The sequence below is a fragment of the Schistocerca gregaria genome, chromosome 8, assembly GCF_023897955.1.
Source record: "Schistocerca gregaria isolate iqSchGreg1 chromosome 8, iqSchGreg1.2, whole genome shotgun sequence".
Classification (NCBI taxonomy): Eukaryota; Metazoa; Arthropoda; class Insecta; order Orthoptera; family Acrididae; genus Schistocerca; species Schistocerca gregaria.
Genome location: NC_064927.1, coordinates 84,531,110 through 84,548,911, shown reverse-complemented (window position 1 = coordinate 84,548,911; position 17,802 = coordinate 84,531,110). Strand labels below are relative to the sequence as shown.

Genomic DNA, 17,802 nt, shown 5'->3' with positions numbered 1-17,802 from the left:
AACCTCCCACAGGCCATAAATAAAAGGCAAGTGTATAGAAGCAATTACTTTATTGATAACGTTACGTAGTGCTACGTATACCTAGGGCTACTTTGATACAATCCATAATCATCACAACAGTTAACGCATTCGCCGTTCCTATCGACAATCTTTTCAAAATCCTCTTCCTAAAATATTGCCGCTAACAGAATGAAATAAGAAGCTTCCTGGCAAATTAAAACTGTGTGTCATACCGACTTTCGAACTAGGGACCTTTTACTTTCGCAGACAAATGCTCTACTGACTGAGCAACCCAAGCACAAACTGACGATCCGTCCTGAGTCTTTCTTGAATAACCTAGTCGGTAGAGCACTCGCTTACGAAAGGCAAAGGTACCGAGTTCTAGTTTTGGTTCAGCACACAGTTATGATCATCCAGGAAGTTCCATATCAGCGACACTCCATTACAGAGTGAAAACTTCATTCTGTAATTGAAACGATTCTTGATGTTGAGTTGAACCTCCTTGTGTGTTTGCCCTCCAAGCCACTTGTCCAGTTCAGGCAGAAGATCGAAGGCACTAGTACCAGGTCTGGACTGAGTGGCGGGTGATAAAAAACATCCTACTGAAATTGCTGGGAGAGCCTTGTGCTGCACCAGCACTTTGAGGAAGCGTGTTGTCACAGTTCAGAACAATTACGAAATTTCTCCATATACTCGACTCACTCTTCGGTAATTTCTACAGCATTATTCCCTTCTGCCGGCCGCGGTGGTCTCGCGGTTCTAGGCGCGCAGTTCGGAATCGTGCGACTGCTACGGTCGCGGGTTCGAATCCTGCCTTGGGCATGGATGTGTGTGATGTCCTTAGGTTAGTTACGTTTAATTAGTTCTAAGTTCTAGGGGACTGATGACCACAGCAGTTGAGTCCCATAGTGCTCAGAGCCATTATTCCCTTCTGCTTGCACGAAAAGAGTAACGCTTCGCAATTCACACCTGGCAGGAAAATCAATTGAGATGGCCGCGTTAATGTAACTGCAGCTCAGCGCAGACTGACGTGTTTACCTTCGCAGTGAAAGGACGTGTGGTGCGGGAGATTCGTAGTTTATCTGGAGTTTATGTTATGCGATTGCAGGCTGAAAAAAAGATAAACGAACATGCTATCGGAGACTGAAAAAAATAATGATTTACCGAAAGGCTCACATATTACACCAAAAAGATTTAGTGACATGCGTAATGGAAAATCACCGTACGTAATTCGGTTTAGTTCTACATATCCATCATCTTTCCAGAAAAAAATGAATCTGAATTATTTTACCTGTCTATGATGTTTCACTTGCATTCCTTCCTTATTCTGCATTTTGCACATTCCTGAATCCCAGCTCTGCTGTGGTCGTAACTACACAGACATTTTTCCAGGAGACCATCAAAAATGTGTACTGGATTCAGGGTCGTTTCTGATATTCCCGGCAACAATGACAGTCATACAATTAAAGCAGTAACGTTCGTCAACTGACAAGTGACAAAAAGTTAGCAAGCTACTTTATCTAACATTGGCATTTAGAGGAAGGTAAGTATTGAACTGTGTTTGGTTATTTAATATTAAATGGGAGCTTTAAAAAATTAAACTTAATCGCCTCAGTTTACAATTACTTACCTCACTGTTCTTTTCTATTCCTACATTTCCCTGTATTTATTTAGTTTCATTCTATTGTGATTGCCTGTTGTTGCGGTATTTAGTCCAGAGACTGGTTTGATGCAGCTCTCCATGCTAATCCATCCTCTACAAGCTTCTTCATTTCCAAGTAACTACTGCAACAATACATCCTTTTGAATCTGCTTAGTGCATTCATCTCTTGGTCTCCCTCTAGGATTTTTACCCTCCACGTTGTCCTCCAATATTAAACTGGTGATCCCTTGATGCGTCAGATCATGTGCTACAAACCGATCCCTTCTTCTAGTCAAGTTGTGTCACAAATTCCTCTTCTCCCCAATTCTGTTCAGCAACTCCTCATTAGTTACGTGATCTATCCACCTAATCTTCAGCGTTCTTCTTTAGCACCACATTTCGAAAGCTTCTATTCTCTTCTTGTACAAATTATTTATCGTCCACGTTTCACATCCATACATGGCTACACTATATACAAATACTTTCAGAAAAGGCTTCCTGATACTTAAATCCATGTTAACAAATTTCTCTTCTTCAGAAACGCTTTCCTTGCCATCACCAGTCTACATTTTGTGTCCTCTCTTCTTCGAACATCATCAGCTATTTTGTTTCCCAAATAGCATAATTCATTTACTACTTTAAATGTATCATTTCCTAATCTAATTCCCTCAGCATCACCCGACTTAATTCGACTACATTCGATTATCCTCATTTTGCTTTTGTTAATGTTCATCTTATATCTTCCTTTCAAGACACTGTCCATTCCGTTCAACAGCTCTTCCAAGTCCTTTGCTGTCTCTGACAGAATTAAAATGTCATCGACAAACGTCAAAGATTTTATTTGTTCTCCTTGGATTATAACTCCTATTGGCTTGTATTAGTTTTTTCATTCGCCTGTAAAGAATACGTGTTAGTATTTTACAGCTGTGACTTATTAAACTTACAGTTCGGTAATTTTCACACCTATCAACACCTGTTGTCTTTAGGATTGGAAGTAATATAATCTTCTTGATGTCTGAGGGTATTTTATTTGTCTCCTACATCTTGCTCACCAGACGTAGAGTTTTGTCAGGGCTATCAGTAGTTCTAATGGAATGTTGTCTACTTTCGGAGCCTTGTTTCGCCTTAGGTCTTTTAGTACTTTGTCAAATTCTTCACGCAGTACCAAATGTACCATTTCATCTTAATCTACGTCCTCTTCCATTTCCATAATATTGTCCTCAAGAACATCACCCTTGTATAGACCCCCTATAGACTCCTTCCACCTTTTCGCTTTCCCTTCTTTCCTTAGTACTGGTTTTCTGTCTGAGTTCTTGATATTCATACAATTGGTTTTCTTTTCTCCAAAGGTCTCTTTAGCTTTCCTGTAGGTAGTATCTATCTTACCCCAGTGACATATGCCTCTATACCCTAGCATTTGTCCTCTAGTCATCCCTGCCTAGCCATTTAGCACTTCCTGTCGATCACAGTTTTGAGACGTTTGTTTTCTTTTTTGCATGTTTCATTTACACATTTTTATCTTTTCTTCTTTCATAAATTAAATTTAATATCTCTTCCATTACCCAAGGATTTCTACTAGTCCTGGTCTTTTTACCGAATTGATGCTCTGCTCCCTTCACTATTTCATATCTCAAAGCCACCCATTCTTCTTCTACTATATTTCTTTTTCGCGTTCTTGTCAATCGTCCCCCAATGCTCTCTCTGAAACTGTCTACAACCTCTGGTTCTTTTAATTTATCCAGTCCCATTTCCTTAAATTCCCACCTTTTTGCAGTTTAGTAAGTTTTAATCTATAGTTCATAACCAATAGTTTTTGGTCAGAGTCTACTTCTGCCCCTGAAAATGTCTTACAGTTTAAAACCTGGATCCTAAATCTCTGTCTTACCATAATACAATCTATCTGAAACCTTCTAGTGTCTCCAGGCCTCTTCCACGAATACAATCTCCTTTCATGTGTCTTAAAACAAGTGTTAGCTCTGGTTAAGTTATTCTGTGTGCAAAAATCTATCAGGCTGCGTCCTCTTTCATTCCTAGCCCCCATTGCATATTCACCAACTACTTTTCCTTGTCTTCCTTTTCCTACTGTCGAATTCCAGTCCTCGTGACTATTAAATTTTCGTCTCCCTTCACTATCTGAATAATTTTTTTATCTCATCGTACATATCTTCAATCTCTTTTCCATCTGCGGAACTAGTTGGCATATAAACTTGTACTACTTCGGTAGGCCTGGGCTTCGTGTCTATCTTGGCTACAATAATGCGTTCACTATGCTTTTCGTGGTAGCTGACCCATGCTCCTATTTTTTATTCATTATTACACCTGCTCCTACGTTACCCCTATTTCATTTTGTATTTATAACCCTGTATTCACCTGACCAGAAGTCTTGTCCCTCCTGCCACCGAACTTCACTAATTCCCACTACATCTAACGTTAACCTACCCATTTCCCATTTTAAATTTTCTAACCTACCGACCCGATTAAGGGATCTGACATTCCACGCTCCGATTTTCATATGTACTGTTGTTACAACAATCGTTCTTTCTATCTTTTACTCAGTCTCTGTATCACTGCCCATATTAATACCTCATGAAGGTATTCTTTAGTAGTGTTGTGAAGTATAATTTTGTTTTATTGGGATTGTTGATTTAATGGAAATTGTTATGTAGGCACTGTTTTTCTAGTTGAGTCGTAATGTTTTCCTGGTTTTCGCCCTCCATATTTATGTGTTGTTGAACCTGTATGTTTTCAACTGCATTACCACTGCACTGTCAAAGACAACATTTACTGTGTATTTTGTACCTCATTCCAGATGAGTAACATTTTTTTTTCAAATTTTGTTTGCAAATATTGTAACTTCTTTGACGAAGATAGTTAAACTCTGATGATGGGCTCATATGTCAAAAACCGGTTAACTATAGAAATTAATCCTATAGAACATACGCAATATTGTGATATTCATTTATTACTTTTTATGTGTTTGCTTCCTCCATCCAAGGTAGCTGGATTCCTGCGGTTCATCTACTTTGTAGTCCTCAGTTTTATTTTAAGTTTATTGCTAATCTCATCTCTGGGACTTCGCATTATTTTGGTTTCCTTTCGATTTACTCTCAATGCACAGTGTTTATTGGTTAGGCTGTTCGTCTCATTTCAGTACGTTCAATAATTCTTCTCTACTTTCACTTAGAAGAGTAACATAACCAGCATCTCTTACGATTGATATACTTTCATCATAAATTTTAGTCCCACTCCTGAATGTATCTGATTAAAAGGGGCGAAATTCTGCATCCCTGTCTTACATCCCTTTTAACCAGGGCACTTAGTTCTTGGCCATCCACTCTTATCGCTTGACCTTGGTTCTTGTACATATTGTATACTTGCCTCGAGCCTGCTGCTTTACTCTCGTAGATTTTATTGGCCACACAGATTTTTTTGTTTTCTTTAATCGAATTTTTACGTTGTTCACAAATTACAACACCTTCTAAGCTTTTCAGCCTAATCACGTCCATAGAAACATGCTCTTTTCCGGGGGTATTTCTGACCAAAAACCGATTCTGCTGGATTGGGGTCCAGAGTTTCGTTAATCATGCCTTTTGCATTGTCATGATGATTCTTCCTTAGGAACGTTCATCCCCAAATATACATTTTTTATACCTAACAGTGAAGTGGAAATACCAATTTTCCTAAATTTAGCTTTTAATTGTTTTTAATATAACGAAATATTTTCATAATTTTCTCCCCCTGTTTCATCCCTTATTTTAACCTCTAAGGAGTTGAATTTCCAGAAACAGTGAAACACATATTTTTTAAATTCCTAGCAGAGAAACCGAAGACAAATTTTCATAGATTAGCTTTGAAGAAGTTATCATAATGAACTATTTCGTAAAACATGTCTTCCCTTATTTCACCCACTGAAGGGTTGAAATCTAAAACAATGAAACATGTATATTTTTATTTGTAACAGAAGTCAAATACCAATTTTTATAGACACAGTTCTGAAAATACATTAGTAGTTCTTTAATAATCACGTATTTCTAAAAAATTCATTTACTATTACACCCCCATGTGGGTTAGATTCCTCACAATACTCAAACACGTATTTCTTTATTTCTGAGCGAGAAACCAAATATTAATTTCCGTAGTTATAGCTTCAAAATTGCCTTAATAGCAACATATTTTCAAGAAACAGTTCATACCATATTTCACCCCCTTTGGAGTGGATCTTTGAAAAATCCCTTCTTAAACGACGCCAGACGGCAACAATTTAAGTTTCTATTCTTAACGGTTTGAGTTGGACAATGATGAGTCAGTCAGTCAGAACACGATGAAAACTATTCTTTTTAATATTCTGTTAGATAACACCATTACCCTCGATTCTTTAAAACCATCAGACTGTCATTTAGAAAAGAGCTCCAGACGTTTGATTATTTTACAAATGAGTTAGTGTGTTAAATATTTCACAATAAACATGTAAAACTTTCATGCTTGAATGCATGTTGGTTTTATTTGAGGGAAGGCTACCTTCTTTTCGAGGAATACTATTGACAAAATTTAAAGAACCAGAATTTGAAGCAGATGCCGAACGATTCACTGCTGCCAACATACATTGCGCTTAAGGACGACGAAGGTAAGATTCAAGAAATTAGGGATCATAAGGAGGCATACAGACAGCCGTATTCCCCTCGTTCTACTGGCGAGTGGAACAGCAGAGGAGAAGAGATGACTATTAGCGGTACACCGCACCCTCCGCCACGCGCATTAAAGGTGTATCGCGGAGTATCAATGTAAATTTAGATTTAAACCTTTCTGAAAGCGTGTCTGGTGGCCACATAACAGCTTGAGAGCGGTCTGGGCCGGTACCGCTCGGTGCTGACGGAGTGTTGCGCCGGCAGGCGACCTGTTGCAGGAGAAGCTGATGAGCGGCCGGCTGCTGGTGTGCTGGCGCCACGAGCTGGCGCGGGAAGTGGCGCGCCGGCGGTACCTGCACTCGCAGGACGTGCTGCGCGCCACGCACGCCGAGGTGGGCAACCTCTTCTTCAGCGAGTTCTCCGGGCAGCAGGCCAGCGAGGGCGACGGCGACGCCGAGGAGTCAGGTGAGTAGCGGCGCGGCGTACGGAACGCAAGTACCTGGCGCCTTTTTCTACTGAAAGCAGGTTGGTTTTATTTAGGATTCCAGTGCACCATGTTATTCCCCACTCTTTCGATACAAAACCCTTTTTTTCAACATAATTTCCGTTTAATTCATCGAGCGAGATGAAGCAATGGTTAGCACACTGGACTGGCATTCAGGAGGATGACAATTCAGACCCGCGTCCGGCCTTCCACATTTCGGTTTTCAGTGATTTACCTATATCGTTTGAGACAAATGCCTGGGTGGTTCATTTGAAAGGGCACAGCAGATTTCCTTCCCTATCCTTTTGGGCTCCCAGGTTCGATTCCCGCCCAGGTCGGGAATTTCTCCGCTCGGGGACTGGGTGTTTGTATTGTCTGCATCATCTTATCATCATTCATGAAAGTGGCGAATCTGGACTATGTAAAGATTAGTACTTTGTAATGGCGCTGATAAACAAGCAGTTGAGAACCCCACAAACCAAATATCATCATCATCATTTACTGGTCGATGTTGGAGCCAGCCTCTTGATGCTTCAATACCCTCCCCATCCTCCACTTACTGCTTCCCGTGCAGCACTTTTTTTTCTTTATTGTGATTTCATTCCCCTGCCCCACATGGAAAGGTTAGGGATGTCAGCGGCATAGTCCGCCGCTCTTCAGCCGAGTGAAATGACAGTTAGTACAAGAAGAAAATGTTACATATAAAGCCATAAAAATGGGGATGTAAAACAGAGTATGGGGAGATAATGGAGGTAAAAATACACTGACATTGAGACATTCATGGGGAGACAATTAAAAAAGTCAGCATAAAGAAAACACAGATGGCGATTCGTAGAACACAAAAGACACTGAAGACACACGCACAGATTAAAAGTTGGCCACAGTATTAAAAACACTCGAGGACAACACACTTGGAGCACACAAAATGAAGAATAAAACTACCAGCTGGGACCTGCCGAGGGAGAGGCCGGAGAGGATGAAAAAGGAGGGGAGAGCAAGGTGCAGCAGGGGAGGGGGCGGGATGAAAAGAGTAGGGGCGTCAGTGGGAGCACCAAGAGGCAGAAGACAGGTGGGGTGGGAGATGAAGATAGAAGACAAAGCAGGAGGGAGTGCTGAGACACTGAAGAGGAGCATAGGAGAGGGAGGGGAGTAGGAGGGGGAAAGCTGCTCAGGAGAAGGGAGGGGGAGGATAGGGATCCCTGAAGAGGAGGCAGGAGGAAGGTGGGGTTAGAGTAGGAAGGGTAGATGTCAGGGCGAAGCTCATCACCCGGGAGAGGTAGATGTTGGAATTGTTGTTGCATTGGGAAAGGAGGCGGAGGTTGTGGAGTTGGAGAGAGGGTGGGACACAACGGTAAAGGCACAGCAACGGGCTGGCGGTGGAGAGGAAGGGAGACACCAGGGGGTGATGGGGGATCAAGGCGAGGGACAATATATAGGGTGCGGATGTGTTCAAGGAAAAGGAGAAGGTGGGGGGAAGGGGATCGTGCAGTGCAATCTTCCTTCCTCTTTATGGGGTCCTGTTAGGCGACGAGGAAACGAGCGAGTACACACCTTTGCGTACCCCTTCTGCTGGACAGTTATGTCAGCACTACCAACAGAGAGGTCCTGTTATGCAGAGAGGAGTTTGTTTGTGATTCGTGGATCATCTCGAATGAGAGTGTGCTCACAATCCAACAGCTGTGTGCGGCCGGCCGGCACACGCGAGCTCAGACAGCTTTGCGCAACCTTGCGGTAATGACAGATGCCTCGCCCAACGACCTTCCATGCTTTTGTCCATTACTGAGTCTCCACAGACAGTCTGCAGGCGACACTGAGTATATGAGATGCTCTGGTTTTCCGTCCGAAAGTCAGCGACAGCTCTCTGCTTGGAAAGCACCTCCGTTACAGACGCCATTTTGTTCGCTACAAATAGCGACACCAATTGTCGTAACTTCAAGAAATTATAACGGCTGAAGCAGGAATATTTCACACTGTCTCTCAACGAATTCCGCATTGTTTCAACGAAAATTGGCCGAGAAAATAAATGTGTTTCATTACTTACTAAATGCCCCTCGTATTACAGGAGCCGCTACGGGAATCGCTTGGTTTTCGGATTCTCAGTTTTAATTAAAGTATATTTTTAGTCAAGACAATACATCGTTTGTGATGGTAATTTCATTCTCTGATTTTTGTTTTGAAGATAACGTCTCTAATATGTCGGTTTTTTACGTCTGTACATGATTCTAGCCGATCCTGAAAACTCAGAGGAGCATAAATTGACATCTGGACTGGAATATACGATACTCTGAGACAGAAAAAGACTCTCCGGATTGGGACGAAAATCAGTAGGTGTGATGTACATCTACAGACTAACAAATGATTGCAATATCAGAAAACTGGACAGTTTGTTCAAGAGAAAGAGCTTAATAGACTGAGCAAGCCTGGCCGTTATACAGGCAGTTACCGGGCTTGGCATTGATTGATTGAGTTGCATCGCCTGCCGATGGATATCGTGCCAAATTCTGTCCAACTCGCGTGTTGGACCGTCAAAATCCCCGAGCTGGTTGGAGGGCCCTGCCCATAATGCTCCAAACGTTCTCAGATGGGGAGAGGCGACCTTGGCCAAGGATGGGTTTGGCAAGCAAGAAGAGCAGCACTAGAAGCTCTCGCCTTGTGTGGGCGGGCGTTACCTCGCTGAAATGTAAGCACAGGATAGCTCGCCATGAATGGCAACAAGACGGGGCGTTGAATATCATCGACGTACAGCTGAGCTGCACGGGTGCCGTGGCTTCCCAGCCAGAGGGGCCCTACTATGGAATGAAATGACCTGCCAAATCATCTCTCCTAGCTGTCCGGCCGTGTAGCGGGCCACAGTCAGATTGGTTTCCTGCCGCTGTCTGGGGCGTCTCCATGTACTTGTCTGCTAGTCAACGCGGACAATTTGAAACGGGACTCATCACTGAAGACAATTTTACTCTGGTCAATGAGATTCCTGTCCCTCCAAGCAGCTCGCGATTTTGACGATCGAAACGGGTCACTTGGACAGGATTTGGCACGATACCCCCTCAGGAGGCGATGCAACAACTCTATCAGTTTATCTCAAGCCGCATAACAGCTTTCATAAAGGCTGGACATGGACCGACGCTTTAGTGACTTGCTCAATTTGTGAACCTCTATCTTGAATAAATGATTCAGTTTTTCTGTAATTGTAATCATTTGTTTGTCTGTAATTGTGCACACCTATTTTCGTCTCATTCGGGTAATCTCTTCGTGGTGCGTCGATTTTTTATCTTAGAGTGTAAATTTCCTTGAGACAGAAAAGCAAAGCGTCTGGCCACAAATCAGCATGGAAAGCATCGTTCTTCTGAAACTCAGCTCTCAGTTTTCTCGCACGACATCCCGAGGACAATGGATGAAGTCAGCAGGCAGATATTTCCAGAATGTGTTTGACGCGGTGCCCTGCTACAGACAGATAACGGAGGTTCGAGCGTACGGAACAGATTTCCAGATACGTGAGTGGCTCGAAGACTTCGTAAATCATAGGACCCAGTACGCAGCCTTCGACGGCGAGTGTTCGTCAGATACAAGAGTATCATCAGGAGTGACCAGGGGATGTGTCATAGGACCGCTCCTATTCTCTGTATACAGTACATATATGAGTTGTCTGACAGGGTGGGCAGCAAACTGCAACTGTTTCTGATGATGTTGTGGTGTACGGGAAGGTGCCGTCGTTGAGTGACTGTAGGAAGATGCCGAGATCACTTAGACAAAATTTCTAGTTGCTGTGATAAGTCGCAACTTGACCAAAATGTAGAAAAATGCAAGTTAATGCAGATTAGTAGGCAAAAAAACCAAGAATGACCGCAAACAGCATTGGTGGTGTGCGTCTTGACACAGTCTTGTCAGTTAAATATCTAGGTGTAATGTTGCTGACCAATATGAAATGGAACGGCCTTATAAGGAAGGTGGCAGGGAAGGCGAATGGTCGACTCCAGCTTATTTGGAGAATTTTAGGAAAGTGTAGGTCAGCTATAAGGGAGACAGCGTATACAACACTACTTTTCAAAAGTAATGCCTCCGAATTTTTTTTATGAGTAAACTGTTAAAGCTATTAAGTAAAACAAACTTCATTAACGATCTACGTCTTTATTTTTCATGTCTAAATATTTATTTCTCAGTACAGTCTTCCGACAAGAGACCAGTTTTTTGATACCGCCACTGTAGAATATTTGACTTCGTAGACGGAGCCCCAACCTCACATCGGCTTGCACCGCTTCTTAATTATCAAAATTAAGTCCTCGATAGCGTTCTTTGAGTTTTCAAAACTGATTAAATGCGAATGGGGCCAAGTCGGGTGTGTATGGAGCATGGTCGATGACAGTGAAACCAAGGAGTCGGATTGTCGCAGACGTCGCGGCCCTCCTGTGTGGTCAGGCATTGTCATGCCGAAAAAGAGAGAGAGCTTCACGTATGGGCGACCTCTTCGAATTCCAAGTTTCATTTGCTGAGGCTCTCGCAGTACCTTGAACAGGTTATGGTGGTGACTTTAGGCATGAATTCCAAATGCACCACACCTTGAACGCCTCAGAACACTATTAGAGCAACCTTGCTTGCCGATGGCACCGTCTTGAACTTCTTTGCCGTCGGTGATCCATTGAAGCAGAACTCCGTTGATGTTCTCTTGTTTTTTTCGGGACAAAATGATGGACTCAGCTGTCATCATCCGTCACAATGTCGTTAAGAAACCCCACACTCTCCCGGTCACAACGCAAAAGAGATTGTTGGTAGATATCTGATTTTCTCTGTTGAGAGCGAGCATTCGAGGCACCCACAGTGCACATAATGTTTCTGTACAACAGTTCTGCAGTGATGGTCTGTACATGCACACGTCATACGCTACAACTACATGAGAGCTGCGTCTGTCGTATCCGACGATTTTCTCCTACGAGCTCGTCCACCAGATTCTGATGAGTCTCATTGTTTGGCGTCGGTCGTCCAGTCCGAGCTGTCTCAGACGTTGAAGTTGACATCACCGTTTCCTTCATTACAGGCACGACCAATCCAGCGTCGCACATTACTGATATCGATACAGTCATCACCGAACACATTTTTCGTTCTTCTATGGATCTGAACTGTAGGCACGTTTTCTGCGGTTAGAAACTCGATCACAGCACGTTGTTTCTCAAGCTTTCACGTAGTTTCGCTATACACCGCCTTGTTACACGCTGCAGTGGAGCCCTCTGTTGGCAGAGTGTTGCAGTTAGCGTCAGCGAAGCAGCAAAGCCGCCGGAGTAATATGCGTGATATATAGTAGCTTCACTCATACTGAGATGAGAATAAAACATTTGGAGGCAATTCTTTTCAGCTGCCCTCGTACTACTGAACCAGAAATACACTCCTGGAAATTGAAATAAGAACACCGTGAATTCATTGTCCCAGGAAGGGGAAACTTTATTGACACATTCCTGGGGTCAGATACATCACATGATCACACTCACAGAACCACAGGCACATAGACACAGGCAACAGAGCATGCACAATGTCGGCACTAGTACAGTGTATATCCACCTTTCGCAGCAATGCAGGCTGCTATTCTCCCATGGAGACGATCGTAGAGATGCTGGATGTAGTCCTGTGGAACGGCTTGCCATGCCATTTCCACCTGGCGCCTCAGCTGGACCAGCGTTCGTGCTGGACGTGCAGACCGCGTGAGACGGCGCTTCATCCAGTCCCAAACATGCTCAATGGGGGACAGATCCGGAGATCCTGCTGGCCAGGGTAGTTGACTTACACCTTCTAGAGCACGTTGGGTGGCACGGGATACATGCGGACGTGCATTGTCCTGTTGGAACAGCAAGTTCCCTTGCCGGTCTAGGAATGGTAGAACGATGGGTTCGATGACGGTTTGGATGTACCGTGCACTATTCAGTGTCCCCTCGACAATCACCAGAGGTGTACGGCCAGTGTAGGAGATCGCTCCCCACACCATGATGCCGGGTGTTGGCCCTGTGTGCCTCGGTCGTATGCAGTCCTGATTGTGGCGCTCACCTGCACGGCGCCAAACACGCATACGACCATCATTGGCACCAAGGCAGACGCGACTCTCATCGCTGAAGACGACACGTCTCCATTCGTCCCTCCATTCACGCCTGTCGCGACACCACTGGAGGCGCGCTGCACGATGTTGGGGCGTGAGCGGAAGACGGCCTAACGGTGTGCGGGACCGTAGCCCAGCTTCATGGAGACGGTTGCAAATGGTCCTCGCCGATATCCCAGGAGCAACACTGTCCCTAATTTGCTGGGAAGTGGCGGTGCGGTCCCCTACGGCACTGCGTAGGATCCTACGGTCTTGGCGTGCATCCGTGCGTCGCTGCGGTCCGGTCCCAGGTCGACGGGCACGTGCATCTTCCGCCGACCACTGGCGACAACATCGATGTACTGTGGAGACCTCACGCCCCACGTGTTGAGCAATTCGGCGGTACGTCCACCCGGCCTCCCGCGTGCCCACTATACGCCCTCGCTAAAAGTCCGTCAACTGCACATACGGTTCACGTCCATGCTGTCGCGGCATGCTACCAGTGTTAAAGACTGCGATGGAGCTCCGTATGCCACGGCAAACTGGCTGACACTGACGGCGGCGGTGCACAAACGCTGCGCAGCTAGCGCCATTCGACGGCCAACACCGCGGTTCCTGGTGTGTCCGCTGTGCCGTGCGTGTGATCATTGCTTGTACAGCCCTCTCGCAGTGTCCGGAGCAAGTATGGTGGGTCTGACACACCGGTGTCAATGTGTTCTTTTTTCCGTTTCCAGGAGTGTAATTAAATATTCTGCTCGACATTATTAATGTAATCCCGTGCAAGGACAACTGGCTCACTTTCTCACTCTGAGGTAATATTTTGTCAATTTTTATCCACATCTACTTGCTATACTATACCTGTCACTCGCAGATTTTCGTCCTAATATTTCACCCGATCGATAAGTTGAGTGAAACAAAGATACTAATTTCCAAAACCTTTTGCACTAATATTATGTAATACGTATGACTCTCTGGTCGCAGACATCTTTTCATTAGAAACGATTAGAAGAAGTGTTTGTATAAAATCGTCACTTGCAGTTCTGATACTTGAAAATATCTCTTAAACTCGCAACACATACTACTGCGTGTGTGGGTTTCATTGATAGTAGATGGAGAAGACGAAGTCAGCCTGCAGAGAAGATTTTTTAAAATAGACTGGTGCGATCGATCGTATTCAGGTTGTATCTGAACCAGTAGGCACTGTCAACATATACTGGATGTGTACAAACAAAGACAGCACGAATAGTTACAGCTTCGGTGAATACAGAGGGAGAAACCTGAAAGGGTGGACTCTAGAAGACGGATCTCAACTCCGTGAAAGGCTCGGGAAAGAAAACTAGTGCGTTTGGAATGGCAAGTACCCTCATTTATGTACTATACAGTGGTTTCCAGTTGGAAACAGATGTTGATGTACGGTGCTCGAGAAATCTCGTAAACGACGATCAGGCACGGCTAGAGTGAGCATGAAACAGCCGATCACAGCTCGACTTTCAGAACGACCGGCGATGGCTTGCTGCTCCAGACACATACCACCTGCATACCTCGACTTAGAGAAGATCGTAGCGTGCAGAGGTGGTGCGCGTGAACTCGCAGTGAGCTGATGGGATTGTTTCACCATCGACGGGCCGGCGAATTGCGAGCAGCCAATTATAAAAATAATTTTCCATCATCCGTTAAGTTTACAGCTATTCATTAAGACTGCCAGTTGGGCGACCATGCCTCATTCCAGAACACATGGATCGGAGACTTGCCCACCCTCTAAAGCGGGATAGCCTTCGATCTGTGGAACATCTGACGACAGAGTACAGTGCTGTCGCAGGCAGAGGTGTTTTGGAGCACACTGTTCGGCGCACAGCGCTGAATACGGTCTTCCACAGCAGAGGACCACTATGTCTTCCCATGCTGACTCAACAATATCGTCAATTACGATTACAGCGGGCACGCGAACGTCGGGACTGGACCGCTGATCAATGCAATCGTGTCGCCTGTTCGGATGGATCACGTTTTTTGTTGAACCAGGCCTATGGTCGTGTCCAGATACGCCGTCGTACAGTGGAAAGGCTACTCGAAACATGCACCGCGCCGCGGACGCAGCCCGGTGGGAGCAATATTGTGTTACGGGTGACATTCACTTGGGATTCCGAGGGACATGCGGTAGTAATCGAAGACATTGTGACAGCTGCACATTACGTGGACATTATCAGGGACCAATGCTTGCTGTCTTTCTCAACCGGTATGGCATTTTCTATCAAGATAACTGTCAGTGTTACAAGGACAGAATCGTGCTGCAACGGTTTGAGAAGCATGATAGTGAACTCACGTTGATGTCTTGGCCATCAAATTTGGCCCATCTGAATCCGATGAAGCCCAGCTGGGACACTTTCGTGCACCATCTCCGCACTCATATTCCAACAGTCTGTAAATTTCGAGAAGTGTGTCACCTATTCGTAGGCAGTTGGTGTCACAAACCTCTGGAAGCCTTTCAAATATTTGTCGAATCCATGACACGCGGAATCACAGCTGAATTACGTTCGAGCACGCTTTTAAGTAGAGGGTCACAATGTCTTGAATCATCAGCGTATTTTCGCCTGGTTTCCTTAGATGATTTCACTACCAATGTGTGCTCTTCACTCGTGTAGTCACAACTTTTACGGGCAGCGAGGTTGCAGCATAATCTGCGCTCGGGAATTGTTCGTCCGGTCCCGTTCGTACGCCACTGTTTGCCGACCTCAGACAGCGTCCTTGCACTGAGACAGCTTTTGTCAAAATCGTGTAGCTCAGTTTCAGTGGACATAGAGGCGTGTTTTGCTTCATTTTCTGACGTGTCTTCGTAAAGGTCCCAATCACACCTAATTTATACTACATGAAACACTCGGATGTCATGATTGTTGACGACAGTACTCTGGACGACGGAAGGAGCAAACCAGTTTGGGACATGGAGTCAGGGCTGCAATTACACTGTAGCCTACGGGCCAACACAGTAAACATGTAAAATTACGAATAATCATTATTTCACTACTGCGACGAAGGAGCTCTTGTAAATGACGTAGACGTAATTATCTTGTATGAGCTAATTCGGCTGCACTTTTCAGTGGACAGCTCATACGAATTAAATCGGTTCCCACGCCGCACTTCTTCGCGTCAGATTTCCAGCTTCCAAGAAGTGGTTGGCAGAATTTTGTCAGCTTGAATAATGTTCTATTTCGAAGAAAGCAGATTTCTTACATAACTCACAGTACCTGTTCATTATTACATGTTATTCTTAAACAGAAGAGAACTGCACTTTTCGTTACTTCAGTGATACCAATATTTGATTTTCATAATTGAGAAAGATTGCACTGTAAAATCCTTATACTCTTTCAAAGAGAAAATCGATGGAAATAGCCACTCGCAAACAACAGATAATGGTGGTTTGATTATTTCAAATAAATAGCGTTGCTCAACTAATCAGCGGTGGCCAAAGAGAAGTATTTATTTTTAAGATTTTAGAAATCGCATAGTAGCCCTCATAGCATCTTTCCATCCTTCATACACTGAACAGTGGCTCCTCTTCCTCGGTATTGGCATACATATGATAACTCGACCTCATTGTAGAACGTAGCTTTGCATCCGAATCTTTGATATTTTAATTTGAGAACGCAGTAGTGCAGCAAAATCCCCATGAAGATTTAAAATTTGTTGTGCTTTCCAGCTCCATCGCCAACAGAAAACAAGGAGACGCCGTTTCAAACGAGTTTCCTACCAGATGACGTCACGTACAGCCTCAGACATGTTGAAGAGTCTTGGATTCACCTCCTGAAGGCTGGTAAGTAACTTATGATGGATATATAAAATATGGTGCCAGGAGGTAAACATCGAAGAATATTTTCCCTCTGTTTAAATGTATGATAAATCACGCTTCGTAGCTGGAAGTTCGTTTGTCATATTTCAGAACGCTATCAATTTTACGTAGCAGGAAACTATTTCGCTCTCCCAGTGCAGCATAACGTACCAATACAGAGGCTGAGCAATACGATATAGTGCAGTAACAAACTTTAAAAAGAAAAAAAGTGCCTATCCCGTTTTTAGTATGAAAGGCAACTAGCGATATCTGAGCTTAGCCACTTCTCGTAAACAACCCATATATCGCTTGAGAGCTTCAAACCGAATTCATTTCAAATATCGAATGCAAATTATTAAAATGCCTATCAAACGCGTGAACAAGATCCATGGTACATTTGAACAGGCTGTTTGTGCCTGTGATGTAGTGGCATTGTTACTCTGCAGAGCCCTTCGACAAAACCTTATACCATACCGCGCTCACCTGACTCTTGAAGTCAATGTATGTTGACTACAGGAATTCTGCTCTGCACGTCCGAACCCTCACTTCATACATATTTTCTGGATATCGAACTTAGATTGCCTGAGGTGTAGGGCTAAAATTTCTCAGGCATCGTTTCTTGCACAGAGGTATGATTTCTTGCCTATCTACACAACATGGCTCGCACGTGCCTGCAAAAAGAAATACTTCACGATTCGGTGCCGTGTCTGCTACATCGGATGTTCCAGGTTTCTGTAAAAGAGTAAAATCAACCACTTCAAATATGAAGTAAAAATCGATTAAGTTGTGCTGTACCACTAGAAACCCTAGTACGTTTCCGGACATTGAAATGTTGAGCAGACAATGTATTCTGCATTAATTCGTTTATATTTTGCTCATATATCCCGTTGTCCTGTTAAACAAAGCCATTAAATGCAGTAGGAATATTAGACAAACCTGTAGGTATGTGTAATTACTAAACTGAAGTTTCTAAAAATTCTTGAACAATTTTGACATGGCTCTACTGATGATAACAATACCGAACGAACTAAGCATTTCCTCATTAACTTGTTGTTGTTGTAGTCTTCACTCCTGAAACTAGTTTGATACAAATCTCCATGCTACTCTATCCTGTGCAAGCTTCTTCATCTCCCAGTACCTACTGCCACCTACATCCTTCTGAATCTGCTTAGTGTA

General features: G+C 44.0%; 1 protein-coding gene across 1 annotated transcript in view; it reads left to right on the top strand.

Annotated features, from left to right (window-relative positions):
- Positions 1–17,802, top strand: part of LOC126285291 (protein qui-1) — a 1,482,105-nt gene that overhangs the window by 1,234,747 nt on the left and 229,556 nt on the right. Inside the window, exons 13-14 of the mRNA XM_049984579.1 lie at positions 6,532–6,732; positions 16,498–16,611. Of these exons, the coding sequence (XP_049840536.1) occupies positions 6,532–6,732; positions 16,498–16,611 (315 nt within the window). The remainder of the gene's footprint in view (positions 1–6,531; positions 6,733–16,497; positions 16,612–17,802) is intronic.